Source organism: Harmonia axyridis, chromosome X, assembly GCF_914767665.1.
Source record: "Harmonia axyridis chromosome X, icHarAxyr1.1, whole genome shotgun sequence".
Taxonomy (NCBI): Eukaryota; Metazoa; Arthropoda; class Insecta; order Coleoptera; family Coccinellidae; genus Harmonia; species Harmonia axyridis.
The window spans coordinates 18,757,410-18,773,529 of NC_059508.1; the positions used below are offsets into that span (position 1 = coordinate 18,757,410).

Below are 16,120 nucleotides of genomic sequence, written 5' to 3' on the forward strand. Positions count from 1 at the left end.
TCTTCCATTCCACTGGAAAGTATCCCTTAGATAGACAGTAGTCATATATTTTCCGTATTTCATCATGAATTTTTGGGCTCAGTTGGCGTAAAATTTTTCGTGTTATATTGTCATATCCGGGTGTGGTGTTTTTTCCCTGTAAGGCTTCTTCATATTCTGTATCGGTTATTTCTGGGACTGTTTCTGTATTATTCTGCTTTTCAGCTGTTTTTCTGAGATTTTCTATTTTTGTTTTGAAATTTTGATCAAAGTTTATATTGTCTTTAGGCGTGAATGTTTCCTGATAGTATTCTCTGAATGCTGAGGCTATTTCTTCATCTGTGTTGTAGGTTCTTCCGTTTTTAGTTATTTGGCTCATTTTAACTTTTGGGTTGTATCTGGTCAGTTTCTTTATTTCTTGCCAGTAGTTTCTGCCTTTCATTTCATTAATCCTTTCACATGTTTCGATCCACTTGTTCGATCTTCAGTAATGAGTTTGTGGATTTCTTTGTTGAGGTTGTTATAAAGTTTTTTCAAGTTGGCGTCGTTGTTTACTTTCAGTTCTCGGTAAAGTTGTTTTTTCTTCTTGATTTGGTTAACTATGTGTGGTGGTAACGTATGAAGAAAATGGCCTCTGGTAATTTTTGGTGTGTGCACGTTTATTAAGTCTGTTAATTTACTTTGAAAATCGCTTATATATTTGTTGGATATTGGGGCTCTAGTATCAATAAAATACTCCATCTCTTCATTTACTTTTTCAATATTACATTTCTCCAGATTCAAATGTACATCTTCAGTGTTGCGAGGTAGTTGATTAGGCAACGTTAGCATGATCTCTATGGCCAAGTGGTCAGATCCCAGATCAGGAACCAGCTTAGTTTTTATATAATTTTTCAGGTTGTTGGTGCAAATAACTATATCTGGGGTACTAGGAGGGTTATTACTCATGATAAATGTAGGTGGAGTTTTAATTTGGGTGAAGTCAGAGTTATCTAAAAATTGTTGGATTTGTTTTCTCTTTCTTTTGTTACAGTTGTAGTCTCCGATAAGTAGAGCATATTTGTATTGTGCTGCCTTCCTGAATATGTTTTCTTCGATTTTCGATAGCGGGTGTATATATGAAAGGAAAACGTGCAGCTTTTCATTACCTATTGGGATTGTGCAGTGAAGGGTTTCATTGAGTGAGTTATTCATGGCTGGTGGATTGGCTTTACCTAGATTTAGTTCTCTACAACATTGGATTAAGCTACCTCCTCTGGTGTTGTTTGTTTTATTACCAAATTTTTTTATGGTCGTCCAGTCCCGATAATCTGTGTTGTGCTTCTCATTTATTTTAGCCTCGACAAATAGGTTACACATTATATCGTTATTTTCAACGTAATGGTTGATCAAGTATTTCCTTGAGTTGTAGTTATTTATGTTGGAGTATAATAATTTTATGTTATTGAATGCTTCTACTGGGGCCAGGTGTTGTGTTGTCGTTTGTGGCAAGGATTTGTGTTCCCTCTATTGGTTCGGTAGCAACTACTGAGTTTTCCTCATTTAAATCAAACATCAGTATGTATAGTCGGTTTCCTGAGAATACTGCTGTTGTATCGATATTATGTGCTTCAATGAATCGCATTTTCAATTTGTTGATGAGTTGCTGTCGATCTGTGTTTTTGGGATTATTCAGTTTTTGTATATATGTGTCTATTATATTGTCGTGGATAGTAATTGGTGTATGAACTCTATTGTTTTTTGTGATGGAAGGTTTGATTTGATGGGATTTTTTGTTAATAGATTTAATTTTTACATTTGGAATGCCATCAATTGGTTTTGTTGGTCTTTTTGGGCATTTTATTGATCAAGCTACATGGTCTTTTTCACCACATGCAGTGCAGGAAATTGGTAATGGGGAAGTGCAAGAGTTGGTGTGATGGTTTCCTTTACACTTGTTGCATATAGTGACTGATTTGCAGTTGATTGTCGTGTGGGTGAATTCGTTGCATCTTGCACATGGTACTGGTATCGGTTCTGGTGGGGTACTGGGGAATACAGGGTAGTGACGACATTTGTAGAAGAGTCCTGCTGCTAGGAGACATTCAAATGCTTTAATGTTGCCAGTAATTATTCTGATTAGTTGTGTTGGTTTTCCTGTGACTCTAGATGTGATTCGTTTACAGAATCGGTGCTCTATTTTCTGGTTCTTCAGTTCTGTACTTATTTCTTCGTCCGTTATATCCGGATCGACAGAGCTTATAACGACTGAATAACTTCCCTGGGTTGAAAATCCTTGTGATGTTGAGTTCATTTCTTTGTTTTCTTCAAATGAGTTTATGGTTTTGTTGTTTTTCAGCAGTTGTAAGATTTTTACGATGTTTTCTTTATCGCCATCTGATTTAATTAGGAATCCCTTTTTAGTTTTCAATATGGTATCTTTACTTCTTGGAAAGTGATTCATCCATATATCAGCCATCTGAGTTCTGGGGAGATCTGTTGTTGTTGATACATAAAAACCATGTTGATATTTTCTGTTTATCTTGTGGAACATTTGTTGTGAATGATTATTGATTGTTTTTTTTTGAGAATTGTTGGAAGTTGTATTTGTGACTTTATTTTGTGGATTTTTTTGAGGTGGTGGTAAAAGTGGAGGATTCATTCTGATTTCAGGTGATTTAGTGTCGTTCAGTTTTTTTGTTTGTGTGGAAGATCGTTGATTTTTTTTGCGTTTTTTCTCTCCCACTGTGGTGAATGGTTGCTCATCTTCCGTGGATTCGGGGGCTGATGTGCCGCTGGCTTGCGACATTATGGGACTACAGAAGTCCTCAAATTCATCTACTGTTATTATCTTATCTCTACTTGAAGAAATTTTGAGATTTTACGTAGTTTTCCACTAGAATTATTATCGTAAATCGCCGTATGCGCGCGTTATCACACATGTGTACACCGCGAGCGTTCAAACGAGACTGCCTTTTATAGATTAAATCATATTTTCAAAATGGTTTTATCACAGTCCTCAATTAAGAAACGGCTGAGACAACGAAGAAATGAGTGTAACTCATCTTCTCAAACACTGAATATACGAAATAGACGTGATGATAAAATAGAAAATGGAAGAAACTGTAACAATTCACCAACCATTCCATTTGTGCCATCTATTGTACAAGTTAAAGACGATATAGAAAATCGCAACAGACTATCCAATAGAGAATTGGTTGTTGTGCTAAAGAGACATCCTCTAATTAAATCCACGGCCGTAGTATTGAATTCCCAAGAAGCAGGATTTGAAAAAAGAGCTTATATAAATCGAGCAAAACAATTAAAAGTAGTTTTGCAACGAAATTTCTGGGATTTAATAGACAAATTCGTCTGTCCACCAAATTTTCGACCAGTTTCTATTTCGACACCAGATTTTCAAATGAGAAATTTGACAGTGAGATTGGAGAAGAATGCTACTATAACAGATATGGTTATTTTTCGACAATTGAAAATAAACAGAATGAGAAGTCTCAGAATCTCATTGCCATCGTCTCAACTAAAATACGATGAATTGGAAACTCCAAATAACCCTATAATCCCATGGCCAGACACACCATCCCCTTCAATAATAAGTTCAATGACGTCAACAACAAACAGAACTCAAAATCAACAATTACCAGCTACTGAAACAAGACACAGGCGCCGTAGACACGCAGAAGTTCCACATCGTATCACGTATAGAAACGCCATTACCATAGAACAAGACGAATTGGAGACACTTTGCACCCGACCAAACTATTGTGGGACATTGACTGAATTATGTCCTTTTTGTGGAGCCTTATTTTTTACAAGAGAAAAAACGACCAGAGATAACGAATATACTGGCTGCTGCAATAGAGGAGCTTTTACAATACCAGCTCTGAGTGCATGTCCTCCCACGTTAAAAGATTTATACGTAGGAGATGGTCCTTTGGCTTCTCAATTCAGATCCCAAATAAGACTGATCAATAGTCTATTTGCAGTGGCATCCTTTAAAACATCGAGACCGATACCAGAGAGAAGGGGACAGGGTCATTGGTGTTTCACCATATGCGGTCAAATATACCATTTCATAAGCGGTATACCCAATTCACAGGATAAGGAGAACATCCAACTGAACGAGATTTATTTTTTGGACGTAGAAGAAGCTTTGGCCCGAAGAAATGCTTTTGCTGATGATAGAGTCGATCCAGCATTAATGAGATTGATGGAATCTATTCTGAGAACACATAATAGATATATAAAAGCTTATAAAACTATGGGAGATGAAATCCGACAAGGGAAAACACAAAATTTGGAGGTGGAAAATATAATAATAGGAATGACAAAAGAACCGGTCATAAATATTTTAGGTGCCCAACAAAATCAGAATTGGAGACCTGGACAGAGCGATATTGCAGCAATATTCGAGGGATCAGAACCTCCAATGAAGGTTGATTTGGTCGTCTATCCCCATAAGCCTGACGATCCTGATCCGATAAATCGACATCAACAATTGAAGCTCCTCAATCCTTTAGCCGACCCGATGGTGTATCCTCTATTATTCCCATGCGGCGATAATGGCTATTCCACCGGAATGAAATACAACATCAGAAGAGGCAGAACTTCTGGAAAAACTGTAACCATTCTCCAATACTATCGATTTAGGCTCTACGTCCGAGATGTATTTTCTTCCATTCACAACGGTGGTAAATTGTTCCAGCAGTATATTGTAGATGGCTGGGTAAAACACGAAATGAGTAGGCTGTGGTGGTTAAGACAGAATCAAAATGAATTCAGGAGAACAGCAGAAGAAACTCTACGAAGATTTAATCAGAACAGACAGAATGGGCATGTTGGTCGAGCTATCATCTTACCTTCCGGATTTCCAGGCGGTGACAGATACCGTCAAAGGCAGTATCTAGATGCAATGACTGTCGTAGTTAGATTTGGAAAACCTGATCTTTTCATAACCTTCACGTGCAATCCGAACTGGCCCGAAATCAAAAACAACCTCTTTAAACATCAGAAATGGGAAAATCGACCAGATTTGATTTGTAGAGTTTTTCAAATGAAACTGCTGGAATTCATTAACGACATCGTTCGAGATCAACTATATGGTGTCGTCATCAATAACCAATATGTAATTGAATTCCAAAAGAGGGGTCTACCACACGCCCATATCGTCGTCACATTCCATGAAGATGACAAATTGAAGGATGTTGAAATGGTCGACCGAATCATCAATGCCTATATTCCAGATAGAGAAAATCAACCCCTACTCTATCAGCGAGTTGCGGATTTTCATCTGCACCCTCCATGTGGCCGCATCAATCCGGAAGCTCCCTGTATGGCAGATGGTAAATGTACCAAGTATTACCCTAAATCATTCAGAGAAAAGACCTCATTATCTGTTGGTCGTAATACGAGACCTGAATATAGAAGACCTGCCGATGGCGGAGAGATTTTTGTAGCTAAGTGGAACCGCCTCATCACAAATCGGAGAGTGGTACCTTATAATCCTTATGCTTTGGCCAAATATCAATGCCATATTAACTTTGAAGCCGTAGGTTCCCTACAAACCATCAAATATCTGCATAAATATATCAATAAAGGGCCAGATAATATTACTCTCTATGTAGATGAGGAAAACACGAATACAAGAGAGGGTCAACGCATCGATGAGATACAACAATACATCGATAGCAGATATCACGTATGTTCCGTACGGAGTAGACGTGTGTTTTTCCGCTCCCTTTATTTAGTAAACAAAGAGTAGATTTGTTATTCTTGCAATATTTTTCTGTTGAAATCGTCGTAAAGCTTGAGAGAAAAGTTGAAATATATCGTATCATCATAAGTTCTCACCGTACTTTGGAGATTAGCATCCAGAATGCCTTTGAAAAAAGATCAAAAAGACGAGATGAAGAAATGTTTATTGGACTTTTTCACTGATAAAGAATTCATGTCATTATTAGCCGATAAAATTACGGAAATTGTGGAAAAAACTCTAGATAAACGCTTAGGTGAACTGGATAGTCGTATTGAAGAACTTGAAAATAGAACTGAACAATATCAGAGTAAATATTGTGAATTGGAGAAAAAGGTGGATATGTTGGAGCAGGCGAATAAGCTGAAGAAATTAAGGTTATATGGAATGGTTGAAGAACCTAAGGAAAAATTAAAGGCTAAAGTGCTTGATATAATTTCGAAGAAAATGGGAATTCCAGAAATTAATTTGGAAGACTGTTACCGTATCGGAAAGAAGAATGCGATAGATAAGAATCCAAGGCCAGTTATATTACTTTTCGACTCTACTAAATTCAGGAATAAAGTGTTTCACACTAAGAAACTATTGAAGGGATCAGGATTGGTGATAGTAGAGGAACTGAGCAGGATTAATTCCGACATTTTTCGGCAAGCCAAGGAGAGATTTGGAGTGAAGAAGGTTTGGTCGAGGGATGGAAGAATTTTTGTCAATCTGAATGGTAAAATACATATGATAGGATCTACAGAAGAAATAAAAACATTAAAATAGGTAGGAGTGGAAGTGAGCATGTCAGGATATTCAAAAAAAATTTTTTTTTCTTTCACTGTCTGGGTGGAAATAAGCTTTTCTGTTTTCTTTTTTTTTCTTTTCTCGTTCATTTTCATAGACAGCTATTGGTGTCATTGTTCACGACTTTTTTTTTTCATTTCAATTTCTTGTCAGAGATCATTCCATATCTTTATATTGCATTTAATATTTGTGAAGTTTAATTTCTCGTATGTCATATCACTATAGAGAGATTGTCATTTCAATTTGGATTTTTTTTTTTCACAACTGAAGAGTTTTGATACACATTATTTGATTTATAATTTGTGCATATTATGATTATATTATGTTTTCTGTAGTCCGTGCAGCCTCCTATTATTTCGGTCTGTTAGTCATTTAGTTTTCGTTCCTGAATTTTGGATTATTGTTCCTCAAATAAATAGATATTTTTTTTTTTTTATTAAACTTGATCATGAGAAAATTTACTATAGCATTTTATAATATAAGATCGCTAGTACCACATTTATCCCATATAAAAGACTTTTTATTATTACAAAACTATGACATATTGGCATTGAATGAAACTTGGCTAGATTCTAATATTCCTTCCAGTCTATTACACATTGATGGCTATAACTTCGTGAGGTTGGACAGGATTGGAAGGGGTGGCGGAGTTGGAGTGTACGTTCGAGTGGAGTTGTCTCATGAGGTGCTGCATGCTGTGTCTGATCCACATCTTGAGCAGCTATGGCTCAGAGTTCGGATAGCTGGGGAAATTTTCATCCTCGGTGCGCTCTACAGACCACCCAGTGCAGGTATAACGAATTTTTTAAATTCTCTTGAGGACAGTTTATCTGATGTTTGTCCTCTTGGACAAAGGATTGTGTGTGGAGGGGATATTAATATAAATTTTTTCAATTTGAATGATTCAAAAACTGCTAAATGCCTTCAAGTTATGAATTGCTTTGGTTTAAAACAAATAATAAATGATGCAACAAGAATTTCTGCAAGTACCTCTAACCTAATTGATGTTGTCATGATTTCTAACAATGAGGTGAATTATTCTGCGGGAGTTGAAACAGTTGATAACCTTTCCGATCACAACCTTGTTTTTTGTCGGTTTAATATTGTTTCCGTAAGGAGGCGAGCGAGTAATTATGGGTCAAGAAGTCTGAAAGAAGTTGATGAGGAATTGCTCAATACTGGTCTTTCGGTGACTCCATTCGAGAATATTTTTTATCTGAGTGGCGTGGATGCCAAGGTATCTCTCTTTACGAAGCTCCTTGTAGGACTTTTTGATGAGATCGCACCCATGAAAATTAAAAAGTTGAAATCTAAAAGCAGTCCATGGTTCACCTCCACAATTGGTGATATGATTAAACTCAAAGATAAAATTTTCCGTAAATACCGCGCTTCTAGAGCGCCCGATGACTGGATTAGTTGTAGAAAAATGAAAAATCAAGTAACTAATGCAATATCTAGAGAAAAAAAAGCTTACTTAGAGTATTTCATCAATTCTCATAAGTTTGAAAATAGATTATTATGGAAAAAATTATCTGAGTTGGGTGTTTACGGTGGGAAGTCTAATAGAGATTTGCCTGATAATTTGAATAGACCGGATGATATAAATAAGAACTTTTTGAAATCTTCGCGTTATATCAAGCCCGACCAGGGCCTGCTTGAATTTTACAATAATTCGCGGTTCTTGAATTTTGCAGAGGAATTTTATTTTACGATGACAACTCAGGTGGAGGTGCTGTCAGTTCTGAGTTCAATGAAATCTAATGTAATTGGTCCCGATCAGTTGAACGTTGAAATGATTCGTCTATGTTGTCCGTACATTTTGCCTTTTCTCGTTAACATCATTAATTCGTGCATTTTTTCTTCGGTGTTTCCTGCAGCTTGGAAAATATCGAAGGTTCTTCCACTCCCAAAGAGGAGTGACCCCAATAATTTGAATGACTTACGTCCTATATCTATATTACCTGTATGCTCGAAGGTCTTGGAAAAAATCTGCGCAATAAGAATCAGAGAACATTTAAGACGGTACAATATTTTACCAGAGAGACAGTCTGGATTTAGAAAGTGCCATAGTTGTTGCACGGCTCTTCTGGATGTTGTGGATAACATATTATCGTGCATAGATGGAGGAGAGACGTGTGCGTTGATTTTGTTAGATTATTTCAAGGCTTTTGACACTATCAACCATGAAATATTATTGGCAATTTTGCGGCACATTGGATTTTCTGCCGTGGCTGTTTCATTCATTGGGAGTTATCTGGAGGGTCGTCAGCAGTATGTAGAAACAGATCGAGGCACGTCTGGGGTGGGAAATGTGGATTGTGGCGTCCCGCAGGGTTCTGTGTTGGGGCCTCTTCTGTTTTGTATCTATACAATTTACATAACATGTAATATGAAATTCTGTAGAGAATTCAGGTATGCTGATGACACGCAGATTTTGCATTCATTTCTTTCCAGCTTGGTACGTGATGCTAATAATAAAATAAACCATGATCTTGACTCCTTGGTACAGGTGTCAAGAAGGCATCAACTCACATTGAATCCACTTAAAACTAAAGTCATGATTTTTGGGAAGAATAGGGATGCTGTGTCTGAAGATATGCAGATTATTTTAAATGGTGAGCGGATTCAATGTGTAGATGAGTGTATTGATTTGGGTGTCCTTATAGACAAGGAGCTTCGATTCAGTGGTCATGTTCAGTCTTGTATTCAAAAGGCTTATGCTAGTCTGAGGATGCTTTATCCTCATAGGCACTCTCTCTCGGCAAAACTTAAAATTTTGCTCACAGATGCTTTGGTCTTGAGCCACTTCAATTACTGTGACGCAGTTTACGGGCCATGTTTAACTAGAGTAGATTGTGACAGGATACAGAGAGTACAGAGATCTTGCCTTCGATTCATTTATGGTATAAGGAAATATGATCCTGTTATACATAAACTTAAGACATGTAAATGGCTTGATATGGAGTCTGGGCGTGAACTGCATGCTGCTGTGTTGTTCCATTCGGTTATTATAAATAAGTGTCCACCGTATCTATATAATAAGGTTCGTTTTCGTACTGATGTCCATTCTCTGAACTTAAGATTTAGGGGACTTCTTTCTCCACCACAGCATTCTACAGCTTCATTCACTCGTTCCTTCTCATACAGAATATATCTACTTTATAACCGAATGCCAGTTAACTTCAAGTCTTTGCGTCTTGCCAGTTTCAGGCGGAATTATATGGAATGGCTGCGCGGACGTCTGTATTAGTCAGATGTAATTTTTATTTTCATTTTTAGAATGGTTTTAATATCGAGAATGTATGACACCTTTGATTTTTGTTTTTTTTTGTTTTTTCTCTTGTACGGAACATTATTTTGTATGTTTTTTTCTCTGAATTGTTTTTTCGGGACTTGATCTTATATCAGTTTTACTGCCTCAAGTTCCTTTCTACATCATTGAAAATGAGCTTATCTCTTGATATAATGTTACTTTACTGTATGTTGTGGATAAATAAAGATTATTATTATTATTATTATTATATGTCAGTGGTATGGAGGCAACGTGGAGAACGTTCCAATTCAGAATGCATGGTCACTCTCATTCTGTATTGGTTTTGCCGGTGCATTTACCAGGAGAAAGGGAAATCATTTACAACGAAGATGATGATGTCGGACAAATCCCACAAAGACTTGAAAAACCTTCCAAATTAGAGGCATGGTTTACGTTAAACAGATCGGACGTAAACGCAAGAAAATACAAATATGCCGAAATCCCTGAGCATTATGTATGGGATGATAAAAATGCTAAATGGTACCAACGCTCTCAGGTTAGCAAACAGATAGGATGTATGGTAGAGATAAGTCCATCTGAGGCACGCATCGAAAAATTCTTTTTACGAATACTCCTGAAGAGAATTAGAGGAGCTACGTCCTTTGACGATCTGTTAACAACAGAAGATGGTTCCAGATGTGAGACTTTTAGAGAAGCTTGCCAAAAACGAAATTGGCTGATACAAAATGACAGCGAATATGAAAAGTGTCTGAGGGAAGCGGAACTTCATCACCATCCAAGAAAGTTCCGCAAATTATTCAGTTTGATTTGTTCAATAGCCATAGAAGATGAATTAGCACAATTAAAAAAATTGTGGCTTCTCTTCAGGAAATCCTTGATGGCAGACTTCAAACATAATGGAATGAGTACTCCTGACGCTGAAAGTGCATGTTTAAAAGAGCTGAACAAAATAATATCACGAAGTCGACCAAGTATTTCGTTAGCTGATCTGGGAATAGTTCGCCTTTCTGAAGACAATCACGAATCCAGCGATACCGATGAACGAACTGAAGAGCCAACAACATCTTCAAGAGAAGAGGAGTATTCACGGGAGATTTATAAAATTTCAGCATTAAATAAGGACCAAAAGGTGGTGTTCCTGAGGGTATTGAAGGCCTGTGCGAGAAAATCCAAATTTTTAATACCTCTGGAGATTTATGAAGAACTAGGCGATGATGTCAGTGCCGAACAAATAGCAGAGCGAACGAACGAGAACGTTTTCTACCTGGACGGTCCTGGCGGAACAGGCAAGACTTTTTTATATAATACTCTAATTACAGTCCTCAATGATGTTTTAGGTAAAAGTACAGCAGCAGTTGCATGGACAGGAATTGCGGCCAATATTTTGAAAGGAGGTACAACTGTTCACAGGTCCTTTAGATTACCTCTCACTCTTTCCGATGAAACAAGTTGTGGTTATGACTTGCAATCCTCTCAGTCGATTTTTTTCAGAGACAAGGTCGCTTTGAATCTGGAATGAAGCACCAATGACGCCTAAATTCGCAGTCGAGGCAGTTCATAGATATTTAATGGACATCAATAGACGTGCTGAACCTTTTGGAATAAAATGCGTTCTGTTTGGTGGTGATTTCAGACAAATTCTTCCTGTTGTTTTAGGTGCCCATCGAATCGATGTCATCGCACAATGTCTGAAATCCAGTTTTCTATGAGATTCCTTCACGAAATTGAAATTGTCTCAAAATATGAGAGTCCAACGACAACCAGATATGGCGGCAGCAGTTTATGCAGATCTAGGTGGTATCTCTTTTTCATCTTGGTTATTGAAATTGGGTGAAGGTTCTCTATCGAATGCAATTCTCAATCAGCGGGCTGCTCCAATAGCACCGGAGGATCTCATCGAAATACCCTCCCGATTCCATGTTGCTTCTGTAGATGATTTAATAGATTTTGTTTATGGAGGTGATTTTACAGCTAAAGAAAACGGTACTAAGGCGATTCTTTGTCCAACAAATGCAGCAGTCGACATCATCAACGAAATAATCCTTCAACGGATAGCTGATACAGAATCGAGGACATATCTGAGCGAGGACGTATATCTAGGACAGGAGGATGACGATTTTTTGGCCCCCCTTGATCTTTTGAATTCCATCAATGCTCCTTCTCTACCCCCTCATGAATTAGTTCTAAAACGTGGAGCGATTGTTATGTTGCTTCGAAATTTGGATGTGGATGAAGGCGAATGTAATGGTTCACGATTGAGGATTATTCGATTAGGTCATCATATAATCGAATGCGAATTGTTAACAGGTCATAGGATAGGCGAGAGGTTGTTCCTGCCGAGAATAAAGATGAAGGCCCAAACTCCCATGTTACCAAAAGAGATACTGCGTTTTCAATTTCCTGTCAGGTTAGCTTACAGTATGACCATAAATAAATCCCAGGGGCAAACTTTAGATAGGGTTGGTATTTGTCTCAAACGCCCATGTTTCACTCATGGTCAGCTGTATGTAGCTTTTTCTAGAGTTGGCAGCGTTGAATGCGTCCGCATATTTATCGAAGATTCCAGAAAACAGGGCACTTTCAAATTCCGAGGAAAGAAACGTTTCACTAGAAATATTGTGTTCTCGAAAGTTCTTGATGAACTGACTCCTCACCGGCGGGAAATAATTCATTTGCCGGATCCCAATCCTGATGAAGAAGATGCAGCCGACAATGGGGAAAAATCAGGTTTTGCAGGTCCTTCCTCTTCTAACATTCCTAATTCGAATTGCGAAAGTGATCCTACATCTCAGACGATGAGGATGACGTCTTTGAAACGACTGCTCTTAAAATTCTCGGCGAGGTAGATGAAGTCATGCAGCAAGCACCAATGACGCCTAAATTCGCAGTCGAGGCAGTTCATAGATATTTAATGGACATCAATAGACGTGCTGAACCTTTTGGAATAAAATGCGTTCTGTTTGGTGGTGATTTCAGACAAATTCTTCCTGTTGTTTTAGGTGCCCATCGAATCGATGTCATCGCACAATGTCTGAAATCCAGTTTTCTATGAGATTCCTTCACGAAATTGAAATTGTCTCAAAATATGAGAGTCCAACGACAACCAGATATGGCGGCAGCAGTTTATGCAGATCTAGGTGGTATCTCTTTTTCATCTTGGTTATTGAAATTGGGTGAAGGTTCTCTATCGAATGCAATTCTCAATCAGCGGGCTGCTCCAATAGCACCGGAGGATCTCATCGAAATACCCTCCCGATTCCATGTTGCTTCTGTAGATGATTTAATAGATTTTGTTTATGGAGGTGATTTTACAGCTAAAGAAAACGGTACTAAGGCGATTCTTTGTCCAACAAATGCAGCAGTCGACATCATCAACGAAATAATCCTTCAACGGATAGCTGATACAGAATCGAGGACATATCTGATCGAGGACGTATATCTAGGACAGGAGGATGACGATTTTTTGGCCCCCCTTGATCTTTTGAATTCCATCAATGCTCCTTCTCTACCCCCTCATGAATTAGTTCTAAAACGTGGAGCGATTGTTATGTTGCTTCAAAATTTGGATGTGGATGAAGGCGAATGTAATGGTTCACGATTGAGGATTATTCGATTAGGTCATCATATAATCGAATGCGAATTGTTAACAGGTCATAGGATAGGCGAGAGGTTGTTCCTGCCGAGAATGAAGATGAAGGCCCAAACTCCCATGTTACCAAAAGAGATACTGCGTTTTCAATTTCCTGTCAGGTTAGCTTACAGTATGACCATAAATAAATCCCAGGGGCAAACTTTAGATAGGGTTGGTATTTGTCTCAAACGCCCATGTTTCACTCATGGTCAGCTGTATGTAGCTTTTTCTAGAGTTGGCAGCGTTGAATGCGTCCGCATATTTATCGAAGATTCCGGAAAACAGGGCACTTTCAAATTCCGAGGAAAGAAACGTTTCACTAGAAATATTGTGTTCTCGAAAGTTCTTGATGAACTGACTCCTCACCGGCGGGAAATAATTCATTTGCCGGATCCCAATCCTGATGAAGAAGATGCAGCCGACAATGGGGAAAAATCAGGTTTTGCAGGTCCTTCCTCTTCTAACATTCCTAATTCGAATTGCGAAAGTGATCCTACATCTCAGACGATGAGGATGACGTCTTTGAAAGGACTGCTCTTAAAATTCTCGGCGAGGTAGATGATGTCATGCAGGTTTCTAATGGTCTTTATAATGATGATGATGGTTGTGATGATTTTTGGAAAGGAGCTGTGCCATTCAGAACGGAGAGTGAACTGGAATCGAGGGTTTCTGTTTTTGATCGTCCAGGAACGTCAGGCTTGAATTTACTACAACAATCAATATCACGGACAAGAGGCTATTCTACCGATTCTGACTGAGAATAACTATTAAGTTATAAGAATTAAGACGTTTATTTCATATTTTTCGAAAAAAAAATAATTTTACAGATATTTGATCATTTCTTTTCCTTGAAAATAATTTTTATTTCTTATCAAATATCTGTGGCAGTTTATGTTCGACAATAAACATATATAATCCGAATATTGTTTTGATTCAATAGTTAAATGCAATAAATTTTTAATCAGGCCTGTCAATCGGATTATATTCAATATAAACTGTCCGTGAGTGTCGTTTATAGGACGACTGTCTCACGCTGATGAGGTCAAAGAAGTCCGAAACAGTTTATATCATATTCAAATATCTGTTTGAATTGAAAGAGCCAATAACTAGCTGTGAATAAGGTACGTATATTTTATGAATTTCCATTTTGAAATACAACACGTAATGAAATCGATAAGATTTATATTTTGTAAGTTAATAATTAAATTGATTTTGAGTGAATTTTATACAATACACTATCAGTATATACAAAATCAAAACAATGAAATAAATTATAACAAAAAATATTATTTATTCTTCGATAGCGAAATAATAAAATTTTATAGGTATTATATTATAGAATTAATGCATTCAAATTTCATTTGCTTTTATATTTTGCTGATCATAATGATCGAATAGTGAATTGTTCAACTTATTCTCTGTCAATTGAAAGATCGTAATCGTATCAAATAAAGTTAAATATTTGTTAAATACGTTATTACTATTTGCCTATCTCGGATCCTCCGCCATTTTGCGTTTCCAAGTCGAATAAATTTAAATAAATAAAAGAACTTGATTGATATTTTCTAAATCTCCTATCTTTTGAAAAAAAATTTGAGATTAATTAATGAGTATAAGACAATTTGAACATCTCTGGAAAAAATATTTCTATAATTCCTATAATTTCTTCGAAAATAACAAGAAAACGCATTAAAAAAAAAGTCATTATTGAAAATTCGAATAGTTCTCATTCGTTGATACATCCGCAGGACGAATGTTCATGAGTATTCGCAATATATAAAAAGTATTCCATGAAAAAATTTACTTTCTTCATTAATGAACTAACAATGAGCATAGAGAATATTCGTAACTAAAGATTTGATGGTGCGTCCGCAAAGCGCATTCAATGATTATAAATTAAATGAAATTACGAATAATACATATCCGATAGTGCGTCCGCAGGACGCATGTTAGTGAATATTCGTGATCTATAATGAATATAATTATTGAAAATATGAATTAATGAAAATGCAAATGAACACTCGAACGTGCGTCCACAGGACGCATATTTTTGAATATTATTGATATATGATAAATATTTGATAATATTGAGAAAAAAGAATATAAGAATTTATTCATAAAGTATTACATATCTCATATTCATTTAAACATGGATGATATTGATCGCATATGGCAACATTGAAAAATATAAATCAAGTGAATTTAAGTATACTAAATATTCGATAAAGTGTCCGCAGGACGCTTATTCATAACAATAGTGTAATATATTGAAGAACTGATATTGTTATTTGATAGGTAGTTCATAATGAAAATATCCAAATCACTATTTATATAATCACTATTATATAATTTCATCATATTGTAATGAATACTCGAATACATTTTCACTTTTTTCAGTTCTACGGAAAACATTCTATATTTGCGGTGTTAACAATCGAAAAAAGATTACAAAGAATAGGTGAATATTATCCATCTGGTATGTGAACACATTATTAATTATATGTTTATATCAATCTGATTATTTCCTTTTATAGATTAAATCATATTTTCAAAATGGTTTTATCACAGTCCTCAATTAAGAAACGGCTGAGACAACGAAGAAATGAGTGTAACTCATCTTCTCAAACACTGAATATACGAAATAGACGTGATGATAAAATAGAAAATGGAAGAAACTGTAACAATTCACCAACCATTC

At 36.6% G+C, this 16,120-nt stretch overlaps 3 protein-coding genes across 3 annotated transcripts; all 3 read left to right on the forward strand.

The window, feature by feature from the left end:
• The first annotated feature begins 2,959 nt into the window (after nt 1-2,959).
• LOC123686566 lies at nt 2,960-5,737 on the forward strand. Its single transcript, XM_045626795.1, has one exon. The coding sequence runs from the start codon at nt 2,960-2,962 to the stop codon at nt 5,735-5,737; it is 2,778 nt and encodes a 925-aa protein (XP_045482751.1).
• Nucleotides 5,738-11,557: 5,820 nt separating this feature from the next.
• LOC123686567 lies at nt 11,558-12,637 on the forward strand. Its single transcript, XM_045626796.1, has one exon. The coding sequence runs from the start codon at nt 11,558-11,560 to the stop codon at nt 12,635-12,637; it is 1,080 nt and encodes a 359-aa protein (XP_045482752.1).
• Nucleotides 12,638-12,900: 263 nt separating this feature from the next.
• LOC123686568 lies at nt 12,901-14,382 on the forward strand. Its single transcript, XM_045626797.1, has one exon. It carries the CDS (start codon nt 12,901-12,903, stop codon nt 13,978-13,980), a length of 1,080 nt encoding a protein of 359 aa, XP_045482753.1. The 3' UTR covers nt 13,981-14,382.
• The last annotated feature ends 1,738 nt before the right edge of the window (nt 14,383-16,120 follow it).

Coding starts and splice junctions, on each gene's coding strand:
- LOC123686566 (XM_045626795.1), top strand. CDS start 2,960: ATGGTTTTATCACAGTCCTCAATTAAGAAACGGCTGAGACAACGAAGA.
- LOC123686567 (XM_045626796.1), top strand. CDS start 11,558: ATGGCGGCAGCAGTTTATGCAGATCTAGGTGGTATCTCTTTTTCATCT.
- LOC123686568 (XM_045626797.1), top strand. CDS start 12,901: ATGGCGGCAGCAGTTTATGCAGATCTAGGTGGTATCTCTTTTTCATCT.